The sequence below is a fragment of the Pantherophis guttatus genome, chromosome 3 (genome assembly GCF_059756535.1).
Source record: "Pantherophis guttatus breed Tessera chromosome 3, ASM5975653v1, whole genome shotgun sequence".
Taxonomy (NCBI): domain Eukaryota; kingdom Metazoa; phylum Chordata; class Lepidosauria; order Squamata; family Colubridae; genus Pantherophis; species Pantherophis guttatus.
In genome coordinates this window covers 158,623,227-158,635,610 of record NC_142065.1, presented here as the reverse complement: position 1 = coordinate 158,635,610, position 12,384 = coordinate 158,623,227, and the positions used below count along the sequence as shown (strand labels likewise).

The following is a 12,384-nucleotide window of genomic DNA, read 5'->3' as shown; positions in this document are numbered from 1 at the left end:
TGTAAAATATTAAATTACATTTTACTTTGCTGTCGTGTGTATTTTTTATTTGACTGCGCGGCTTTGATCAATTCTTTGTGTTTAAGGAATAATTCTTTAATTTCAGTACAACGTTGAGAAATATTAAAAAATATACAAAGTTCACTTCGAACTGATACAAGCAGTCGGTTACGTTCGTCAGTCCACAAATTTCCCATGACGCTGAAAATTCGTTCAACGTTTGCATTTGATACGGAATTGATGCACAATACTGGAACAGTTTCAGTAAACTCGGAGCTGGCTCTTTTTTGAAAAAGTACGTCCACTTATCAAGGGATGAATCGCCCTGCAGATGAACATAAACTTCTAAGGCAGAAATTTCATCGAAGAGAGTGTTGGGTGGAAGTTCTTCTCACCATGGTGATAATAACCAGATGTTCGTCATTTCTTCTAAAGTTGGAGGATTATTGCAATCAATTAGATTGAAACAATTTAGCATTTCATATACTGAATCGGTGAAATTATACCACTTTTCTAGGTACGCAATGGCTCTTTGATACACATTGATGGCTTCTTTCTTGAACTTTTGCACGGCATTCTCAGGCAAATATTTTTTACATAAGGCAAATAAAACTTTCATTCCAAAAAACTGCTCATCGTATTTTTTTTGCAAAGAATCACGCAGCTTACACATGATAATGTGAAGATCACATGCAAGAATTTTCTTGCTTTCCAGCTTCAGTAGGGTGTCTTGAATTATTGACATGAAGAAGTGCGTGAAATATAAATACAATTCTGAAATTGTTGGTTCATTGTCCTTTGCGAGTTCATTTTCCTGATCCGAAATAAGGTTCCAGATAACCTTATGGCACTCATCAGATCCAAGAGAAATAAAATACGATTTTAGAGGTATCCAGTTTAAAAGAAGTATTTCGACTGCTTTAAACAAACTTAACCAACGTGTTGGAACATGGCGCAAAACTTCATGGAATTCTGACTCGCAAAACTCAAAAAATGATTTCAACTCTTCTCGTTTCTTTGCAGAATTCGAAAATTCAGCAAAAACCTTCAGCACATTTTCGATATCAAAAGATAACTGCTTTAATGCATTTTTGCGCTGTTGTGTAAAATGTGATTATTGCAATGAGCATTCGATCTTTGTCTCATTCTAACTTATGAAAAAAAAAAGACAAAACGTGATTCTCCTATTCTTATTCTCTTAGACTGTACAGCTTTAAATTACATACCATTTAATCATAAAGCTTTTGAATAAAAAAAATGTTCACTATTTTGTGAAAAAAAATAGTGAACATAATGTGAAAAAAGTGGACTGTCCGCTCAAATAGTGGACACCTGGCAACCCTATAAGATATGCAACCTACAATTGCTAGTTCCCTGACAATTATGATTATCTTAATCAACAACAGTCTTTAACCATAACTTCTATTAAGTGAAACAAGAGTCTGTTTGCTCTTTTTGTTATGTTCTTAGGCTAGATTTAGGGTACCTAGAATTGTAGTCAGATGAATGTTACATTGTTAGAATATTGACTGTTGTGTAGGTGGGTCTAAGACAACTCGGAGCAGCCAACTCAGCGTGACCAGCTCACTATGCCAAGTTGTCTCTGCCAACTCACTACAAAGCTACCACAGGACATTTCCACACAGCCAATTCACTGCGGAGACAACTCACCGCGAGGCAGAGCTGGATAAACGGGCCCGTAGAGTTGCAGCAATAGCATTTAGACTTAGATACCCCCTCACAGTGCTTTACAGCCCTCTCTAAGCGGTTTACAGAGTCAGCATAGGGCCCCCAATAATCTGGGTCCTCATTTTAACGATCTCGGAAGGATGGAAGTCTGAGTCAACCTTGAGCTGGTGGGAATCGAACTCTGGCAGTCAGCAGAATTAGCCTGAAATACTGCATTCTAACCACTGCGCCACCACAGTTTATGGATGGAGTTTTATATCTCCCATTCCATTGTTTTAGAATTACTAATACATTCCCAATCTCCAACATAATAAAATTCATAGTTATTGCAACAGATGTAAATCTGTTAGAGTTCCCCAATTGTTTTTGCTCAGGCAAGCCGATCTAGCAGGGAGGGCATTCACCAGGTCTCTCCTACTAAACAATGTCATCGTGTTGGACCCCCGAGTCGTGCCTTTTCAGCAACAGCAGCTGCATGTGAAAGAGCATTTCCCTTGAAATCTAGATGATCCTGACCTTGATAGTCTTTCATTGGGCCAAGTAGCTAGATGAGCTCTCCTGTTGTCGACATGAGCTTTCTTGATTCATATAATACTTGTCAAATGAGTAAGGTTATTCTTTATCCTTGTACACTGGGGTTATACATTGTTGGTTTCTTTCTGTGTTTTTAATCCTTGTAAGATGCCCAGTTGCTTGTGTGATGGGTGGCTGTGTCAATCATATAAACAAACAAATACTACCATTTTAATCCAACAGACGAAAGCTGTATATCACACAGCAAGTATGGCCCAACAAGTCAGAAGACAATCTTAACAGTATTATAAGAAACGACATTGGTTGAAACATAATTTCTCAGGCTGTATCACCTAGCTGTGAAATGGAGATACTGGGAAACAAGATAAGCATTTCATTGTTCCCGTTGCAAAGTTCCAAGGATGATATACTGAACAGAAATTCCATCATATTTAATTTTAAAGTTACTCAGTAAAATGCCACATGAAAGGCTCCACTCAGGACAGCAGCACAATGCGTTTTCTGATATCAGATGCATTATCTAAGGGCTGCAAAGCAGTGTGCCAAGATAAATTACACCTTGCACTATTCTGCCATCAGAGGTAGATAGCTCTTTTGATTTAAACTCGGGACAGGATGAGCCAGAGGCAGCAGCAGCACAAGGATATGACGGCAACATTTCAGCATTTGGAACTGCACGTTTCATCTGAGTAACCTTATTATTGATATTTTATCCTTCTTAATCGGACAGCTATTCTGGATTTTAATTTCTCTCTGCAAAGTCTTGATTGAAACTGGCAAAGAACCCTGACTGGAAGCTGCAGAAATTCTGAGAAGGAGGAAAAGCCTATGGGATTGACCTCATATTTTACAGATTTTCAGGACAGCAGGCAATAAAATTGCTATTTGATGAAAACCACAGCTTTGTCTTAAGTGAAGAATATTCAACCCATTCCTACAAAAGACACAGCTCAATACATAAGTTTTGCTGCAATTTTTTTCTGAGAACATTAATTTAGCTTGCTTTGTCAAACGAACAATCTTTATAATAACTGCCTCATCCTTTTTGGTGTATTGTTTTTCCATCCAAATGCTTTTTAAAAAAAAATTGGCATCAAAGGATGAGGGGAGCTTCATGGTTATCCATATTTACCAGGTAGCATCAAGGAAAGCTTTATTTGCAAGAGCATTGCTATATGAACTTGACTCTTTTTTACCGAGTGAAAGATACTTCAATTCAGGACTTATCTTTTCCAGAATATGCAAAAGCAGCAATTAGCATACAAACAAGAGTAATGAAAGCAATATAAACTTGACATTATATAATATAATCTTGACATATTGAAAAAAAATGAAGAGGCGTTAGCAGGGTATGGCCTGAGAAAAAAAAATCAAAATGGTGATGATGAAACTGTAATCAAAATTCTGGCTGGCTTGATTGCATCATTGTGGTGACTTCTCTGAAGAGATTCTTGAAAACATCTTTGTAGTTAGACCAACAGTTCAGATAAACAAGAATTTAGTGCACTGCAGATAGTAAAAATGGTTTTGGTGGTATCTGTAGCAGGAAAAGAAATTGAAATGGCAGTTGCAGCAATGTGGTTGAAGCTCTATCCATAGGGAGAAGGTAGGGTTTTGATTACATTGACACTATCATCTTGACACGGTTGAAATTGAAGAGACCATTCATTCACATTTGGTGGGAATGTGACATAAAAGTTTCAGATTTAGAGAAGATTTTGATGAGTTTAGCAATGGAGAACTGAACAACAGCAATCTACCAAGGGAGAGGTGGTGGGATCAGATTGCCCTAGATACCAGCAAAAATGAGGTGCTGCCAAAAACCACCTGGAGGGAGTAATAGTTCTGGTTTGTGTCATTGCTGCCAGTAATCAGTCATTTGGCGGTTGGTGGTGTAGTAAGAGAGATGGATATTTCTGGGTCTTTTGTGCAATGCAGGAAGTAGAGGCATCCACCTTTCAAATATGCTAGATATACCATTAATAAACAAAAGAGCTTACTCCATAGTTAGATTTTCTACTTATATTTGAGGATCAGAAGAAAAATTGAAAGTAAAAGAAAAACTAATCAGCTTTCTATTTTTCATAGACAAATTGTTTCCAAATAATGGGATAATTTAGATATCTTGATGGATAGATGACATGATAAAATCTGCTCCATAGCATTGCTGCAAAAGGTTTCTGATAAAACACATATTTAATGATTTAATATTGAAAGAGAAATGCAGAAATTGCAGATACTGCTGTTGAGTTCATCTAGTCTCATTATTATATGAGTCAGGACTTCAGTTAATCTCTGTTAATATAATCCAAATAGTTAAGCATTAAAATGGAATTTCCAAGGTTCTAATTTGAACATTAACAAGGGGGTTCTGGAATTTTAATAAATTGGGGTTTAAGTTGATCTGAAAAGTTTATTTTAAAATTGATTACCCAGCCCTTCATCAAACAGGCAAATCCAAGATGATTCACAACAGTATCCTATACAGGTAGTCCTCAATTTACAACAGTTCATTTAGTGACCGTCCAAGGTTACAACAGCACTGAAAAAAGTGACTTATGACCATTTTTCAGTTATGACCTATGTAGCATCCCCATGATCATGTAATCAAAATTCAGATGCTTAGCAACTGTTTCACATTTATGACCGTTGCTGGGTTCCAGAGTCTTCTGATCACTTTGTATGACCTTTGGACGAGCAAAATCAATGAGGAAGCCAACAATTGGGTAACTAACTTATCAACTGCAGTGATTCATTTAACAACTGTGGCAAGAAAGATTGTAAAATGGGGCAAAACTCAATTAACAAGTGTCTCATTTAACAACAGAAATTTTTAGCTCAATTGTGGTCGTAAGTCAAGGACTACCTATATTATTAGAAGGTGAGAGTGAAGCATGCCCAAAGCCTGCGCCTTTTACATCCATGTGATGCATGCTAGAGGACTGGGACTCCAAGTGAGCCTTTTTGTCCATTCCATGCTATTTTTGAGTCCACCTGCAGGAGGCCACTCCTCTGCCACCAATTCATTTCTGACCTAAATGCTGTTTAATTCCTGTATGGGAAAAATACAGTAATTTGGCTAATGTATGACATGCTGTCTGATGCCTCTGGGTAATGCTTTGCAGCTGATATATTGCCCTTTGCTTTGCCACAGTTGCAACTGACAACTTATCTTTAAATCTATGGTTTTCAGCACACAACCCACAGATGTTACTTGCTATTTCCACTATGCAAGAAATTTCTTCCACAACCCACAGAATTAGAGATCTCTCAAACATAGCGGTCACGACGCTTATTATAGAAAATGCCATGTTGCTGTTAGGTCTTTTTCTCTTGTTTATATTTTTAAAATGATTTTCATTCCATTAAAATATGCAGCGAGGGTAATCTGAAATTTAGAAGATGGTTCATACTACATGTACAACTGTTATCCAGGACACGTTATCTTCCAAAGGAATCCAGTCACATAATCAACTGGGATTGATTAACATTAATTGGTAAATTATTAAGAGATGCCAAACATGTTCTAAGCTTCCTGTAAAATGGTTTGATTGTATCAAGAAATAAAAAGAACAAACTCTTGTTAAAAAAATAGTTTTGAGGTAAATTTTCTGGTGCTCTATTGTAGCAAAAAATTACATCTCAGGCATCACCGACATTTATGGTCTTGCATGACATTGATATATTTTCTTCTAAAACTGTTTCTTAAAACGGCTATACCTTGTTTTAAACTTTCACTTCAGTGTTTGATTGTGGGAATATGATCAAGTAGAAATTATTAAATGTAGCAGTCAACTCACTACCAGTCAATCAATCAATCAACCAACCAATCAATCAATCAAGGAAGAAATTCAGCATTTGGTTTAGAAAATGATCTCTCACTTAGTCTTTCTTTTCAGTGAAATACTTTTTTTTTCAGTTTCTACTTCTTTGAAAAAAATGGTAAATCAAATGAAGTCTTTGAAAGTGACCTAAATTCTACATTAGAGAAGTTAAAACACATACTAATGTTGGAAGCAATGCTTATTGTGCTAGGAAATAAGGTTAAAAATAATAATTTAAAAATATTATTTATGTAAAGCAAGGCATTCAACAATGTGACCTTGGAAGACAGAACGTAATGGGATGAAGAGAACTTGTGCTGTTTCTTTGATCTCTTCTCATCTTCCCAGAGAAGGAATCAATAAAAAAATGAAGGATGGGATTACTTAACTTGGCATTTTAAGAATGGTCAAACAATCCTGCTCTGTTTTTTTTTAAAGAGCAAACTATGTAACAGGCTAAACATGCATTAATATATTTTACATCTCAGACTTTTTTTTCCTGCCACGATTTGTTCATCCTCAAAATTCCTCTAGAAACATTTGACTATTACTGATGTCTCCATGGATCTCCAGAACCTGAGAAGCTCACTGGAGTGCAGTACCCATTCTTTTATCTCAAGACTGAGTCATTGCCCTAAAGAGACAACAATTCTTTCCACAATTGCATTATTAAAACGTATTTATTAATACAAGCTCAAATATTGCAAAAATATATATTCACATAATTACAATTTACAATTAGCTGCTTCATTACTTTCTTTCATCTGTCTGTAACATCATAATGCTAGAACAGCATTTCCATGGAGACATTTACTATACATTCTTCAGATTGACCTTTCCGACTCTTAAGTCAAAAACTGTGCAAATTTTCCTTTTCTTGGTAGATAATCCAATACAAGGGATTTAATATTTAATATGCCATTTTAGTTCTCATGCCTTTTGGAAAAGCTAGTCAAATTGATGTGCCCTCTGTTAACATGGTGTCCATCAACTGCTGAGAAGCTGTACAAGTGTTTCCAGGCACTTTATGTGATATGTTTCTTCTTGACTTTCTTGTGGCTGTTGAAGACCTAAAAGGGAAATGCATTCACTTTTAAAACAGCAGATAGTTATCTCAATTCAAAAGAGAAAATAAAAGCCAATCCTCTTACATTGTCATGTTGTTGTGAACAGTTACAATTCTGATACTCCATTGTTTAGTCATATTAAATTAAAATACATTTTCCATCAAAATCTGGCAGCTGTGTTTGAACCTGATCCAGGAACACCAATACTGACTAGCAATGCCTCTCCAGAGTTTCTAACATTGGTTTTCCCCATCCTATCCGGATATGCTAAAGTTTAAACTGAGGTGCCACACAATTCTATAGACCTTTCTTGATTATTCAATACATTTTGACAATGTTACAATATATTACATAATACATAGAACCTTACAAATCTATTTTACTGGGTGAGGAACACATTGGTCTTTCAACCAAACAATGCCTCATTTGATATTCCCTTCTATCATTTAGAGCAGGGTTGTCTAAGCTTGGCAACTTTTAAGACCTGTGGACTTAAACTCCCAGAGTTGGTTGGGGAATTCTGGGACTTGAAGCCCACAAGTTTTAAAGTTGCCAAGATTGGATACCTCTGATTTAGATCATGTTGTTTCTAAACATGCAGATTATATTGCACATAGAGTAGTACATGTTTGAAATCTTATCTCTTCTAGAAGAGAAGTACTTTTGGCTATCCCAGCAACTGAACATTCCATGGTTTGTTCATAGTTTGCGAACTCTTAACTCATCACTGATTTGTAATATATTATACATTTAATATATGAAGTAGGGCACAAATCATCATTTTAAAAAAAGTGTTTATTTTTATAGAAGAGATTTAATGTATGCTTAATTCTTATTTTTTTTTAAAAAAATTGGCAATTGTCCTTTTCCTAGAATGAAGCCTCTCTGTGCATGGAAATTCTATTTTCTTTCCTGCACAGGCATTAAATTGAGTTTGTGTGCAAGTATGATTTAATGAGAGTGCTGCTTGTGCTAATTATATCAGGTTTTGTTTTTTTTTTTTTGCTTCACTATATAGCTGTTTCACTTTGTAACTAGCTTGGACGTAAATCAAGATAATCCACAATTAGTTCTCTAGAGAAGGCTATACAAACTGGCTTTTGAAATAATTATCTTGATATCCTATTTTTTTTTTCCTTTTACTGAAATGTTTTATGGCTGTATCAAGAAATAGATGTGCAAATAAATCAAGTGTTTCTCAGAAGATGGAATACTTCTAAAGCATATACACCAACCAAATCATAATGCTCAGGAATATCCATGGGAAACATTACAGATTTCTCTTTCTATAAAATACAATGTGCTCAGGATACACCTATTTTTTGTTTTTTTCAATTATAGACTGCATTTCTCTAAAAGTTTAATCAATATATTGTAAAGAAAAATCTCATTAAACTATGAAAACATCTGTAATATTCATCTCATCTAGTACAATTCAACGTTTTTTTCCTGGAAAAACTTGGGGGGAAACTTAATTGGCTTTTTATCTAGTGAATTATCCAAAATTACTTTCCAGCTGTGCTGATATTAGCCTGGCAATTTCCTTTATGTTTACTGTCTGCCAGATAGGAGCCTCACCCGCTGGCAAGAGCCAGGAAGCAACCATTTTTTTATTGTTGTTGTACTTGAATAATAAGTGCAGCTGGATAATCCTAATGCCTATCGCTAACAAATGCATTCTACCTACAATTTTCGTTTTATTACTAACTTTAAAGAACTGTGAAATTTATAGCTAAAACTTTGGGCCTAATGATTCAACTTCCTTGCTTATTCCCCATCCCACTAACATCTTGTCTGTAGGACATACCAGTGCCATTTCCCCAAAAAGTAATTTCCAAATCATATATATTTCTCTCCATCCCTCTGTCCATCTATCCCTCCATTCAAGCAAATAGACTTTAAAAAATAGTATCCAGAACTCATAAAATTTTTAGACAGTTGCCTTTTTCTTTAAGAATATCACCCTGCCTACAGCCCCCCTCCCCCAAACACCACTCATTCAATCCCAGTATATTGTATTCTTGGGCAAAGTTGAAAATTGAACACACATTCGCCTATCAAATGCTATTTGTTTGAGATGGAAACCGAACTTGTTAATAACATACATTTCTTTCCCAACATAAAAGCTTCATCCACCCTTCTTTTTATTGATGGATTCTTCAAAGTCACTTTTGCCTGTAGCACAAAAAAAATAAATAAAAAATAATAATTCAGTGTTTGTTAATTCCCCTGTGCTGATGCTATTCATATCATTTCTTTGTCTTACTCCTTCCTTGGCAGTGGGCCATGAGGCTATGACATTCAAAAACTTAGGAATGCAAAACATGAAGGTAGTTCTGTGAATTGTTTGATTTGTGTGTGTGTGTGTGTGTGTGTGAGTGCAGGGTAGAATAGGAGAAAGAAAACAGGTTCAATGAAATAACACAATAAAAAGGAGAAGCTTTTTTTCTTCAAAAATAGCTGTTTGCAATGCTCAGCATAACAGAATGCTCCCTATTGAATATGAACCTGCCTTATAACCAGACAGTACTCCAGAACAAGCATAGGGTATTTTTTCTTTTTTGCATTGTAACAAACACTGTGTTTTAAAGGTAGTCTTATGCTGTGATATATCCATATTAATTTGCTGAATGAATGTATAATGCGGAAACTGAGTGCAAAGGAAAAGAAAAATATATGGTTTAATCAGACACATCCTAACAATCACTTGCATTTGTAACAATGGTAAGAGCTTCATAAACTATATTCAGAACAAGAATGTAGCAACAAGAAAAAAGAATATTAAAGAAGATTTCTATCCTATTCTAATTCAGTGGTTTTTTTTAAACCTTGGCAACCTGAAGATGTATGAACTTCAACTCCCAGAATACCCCAGCCAGCATTGCTGACTAGGGAATTCTGGGAGTTGAAGTTCACATATCTTTAAGCGGCCAAGGTTGAGAAACACTGCTCTAATGTAAACCAGACAAAACTGAACATGGATTTTGACATTCAGCAATGAGTAATGGTATAAAGAGTGAGAGAAATATAACTGTAATGCTGAAGAATAGGCTAGATATCTTTCATCTATGAAAGCCTTGATGGAGCTTTAATTACCTTGAACCCACAGCCATAATCTTATTGTTATGCAGTAAGTGCTTTTAAGGGACTAGTGACCTGTTGCTTTTTCCATTTTGTTGTTGTTTTGTTTGTTTTTTTTTAGTTCTGGAATGTAATAGAAAATTGACATTCTTTTTTTATAAGAAATTGCTGAAGAAAAGCAGCAGAGTTAGAAATTCCTTATGTGAGAATGAGTGGAAAACAGACCAAACTGGAGGAAAAAGAAAACATGACTTGAAATTCATGGAAGAAAAGAGCAGCTTATTTGCCAGATTTCCATTCAGAGAAAGATGGTGTTCTTTCATGTATTACATACAGAAAAAAAAAAAAATTCTGTGACCTTTTTAATAAATATTTGAACCCAGCAAATATAAACAGAAAGAGGCTGTCTCAAGAATGTTCCTTTTTAAAAAAATTTAGTTTACGTATACTGAAGAACCAAAATAATTTTAAATAGTATGTTCTGACTGAAATAGGACCCACCATTTTTGCTGCATGCTTTCATCTGTTGCAACATTGTCTTAGATTAGTGAGAAAGGGCTAATGGCAGACACATGGCATCTTAAATTCTTGATGAATTATGGGGAACTCATCAAATTTGCAGACCAAGCTGACAGGAATAGCCAACACTCCAGAAGATAGGCTTAAGATACAAAAGGATCTTGACAGATTTGAATGTTGGGCCCTATCTAACAAAATGAAATTTAATGCTGAAAAAAGTAAGGTTCTATATTTAGGCAAGAAAAACTAAATGCACAAGTATAGTATAGGTGGTACTTGGTTCAATAGTAATAATCTTGAAGTCCTAGTGGACAATCAGTTAAATATGAGCCAGCAGTGTACCGCAGCTGCCAAAAAAGCCAACACAGTCCTAGCCGGCTTTAACAGAGGGATAGAAAATACAAGATCAAGTGAAGTATTAATGCCACTTTATAATGCCTTGATAAGGCCACACTTGGAATGCTGCATCCAGTTTTGGTTGCCATGATGTAAAAAAGATGTTGAGACTCTAGAAAGAGTGCAGAGAAGAGCAGCAAAGATGATTAGGGGACTGGAGGCTAGTTGATCTGAAGAACAGTTGCTGGAACTGGGTATGTCTAGTCTGATGAAAAGAAGAACTGGAGTGACGTGATAGAAGTGTTCCAATGTTTGAGGGGCTGCCACAAAGAAGAGGGGGTCAAGCTATTCTCCAAAGAACCAGAAGGCAGGGCAAAAAGTAATGGATGGAAGCTAGTCAAGGAGAGAAGCAACCTAGAATTAAAGAAAAATTTCCTGACAGTTAGAACAATTAATCAGTGGAACACCTTTCCTCCAGAAGTTGTGAATGGTCCAACACTGGAAGTTTTTAAGAAGAGATTGGATAACCATTTGTCTGAAGTGGTGTAGGGTTTCCTGCCTAAACAGGGGGTTGGACTAGAAGACCTCCAAGGTCCCTTCCAATTCCGTTATTCTGTTATCATATGTTGTTATTCTATTATCATATCTTCGAGACTATCTTCGAGATCGCCTTCTACCACATAGCTCCCAGCGACTGGTAAAATCCCACAGAGTTGGTCTCCTCCAGGTCCCGTCAGCTAAACAATGTCGGCTGGCGGGCCTGCGGGGGAGGGCCTTCTCTGTGGCTGCCCCGGCTCTCTGGAACGAATTACCTCCTGAGGTCTGGACCGCCCCCACCCTATTGACCTTCTGCAAAGCGGTGAAGACCTGGCTCTTCCGGCAGGCCTGGGGCCGTTGATCTCGTTATAATGATCTTGTGGACCCGGCTACGAATTGGAGTACATGTGTTTTAACGTTTTTAAAGTTTTTAATGTTTTAATGTTTTTCTTTTTAACATTTTTTATGGGACTGTTCGCATTGTCTTATTCTTTGTTGTAAGCCGCCCAGAGTCCCTTGGGAGTTGGGCGGCATAGAAATGTGACAAAATAAATAAATAAATAAATAAATAAATAAATAAATAAATAATAAATAAATAAATATAATGCATGCTGCAATTTATGCACTTGTTTCAGATGTTGGGGTGTGAGTACATAATGGGGGATTTCTAACATATCATAGTCACACGTGTGTCATAATTTCAACATACAGTTTGCTGCAGATGCCACTGAACCTTTCCAACTCTTACATTCTTTGATTTTCTCAATGATTTCACTGATTATATTTAATGGCAATCA

At 36.1% G+C, this 12,384-nt stretch overlaps 1 protein-coding gene across 2 annotated transcripts in view; it reads right to left on the bottom strand.

The window, feature by feature from the left end:
* Positions 1-6,708: 6,708 nt before the first annotated feature.
* Positions 6,709-12,384, bottom strand: part of RTTN (rotatin) — a 99,383-nt gene continuing 93,707 nt past the window's right edge. For both annotated transcript variants that reach the window (XM_034429040.2, XM_087890397.1), the window contains 2 exons: positions 9,220-9,289; positions 6,709-7,117 (listed from right to left, as the gene is read on the bottom strand). In XM_034429040.2, coding sequence (XP_034284931.2) covers positions 7,035-7,117; positions 9,220-9,289 — 153 coding nt within the window. In that variant the 3' untranslated portion in view covers positions 6,709-7,034. The remainder of the gene's footprint in view (positions 7,118-9,219; positions 9,290-12,384) is intronic.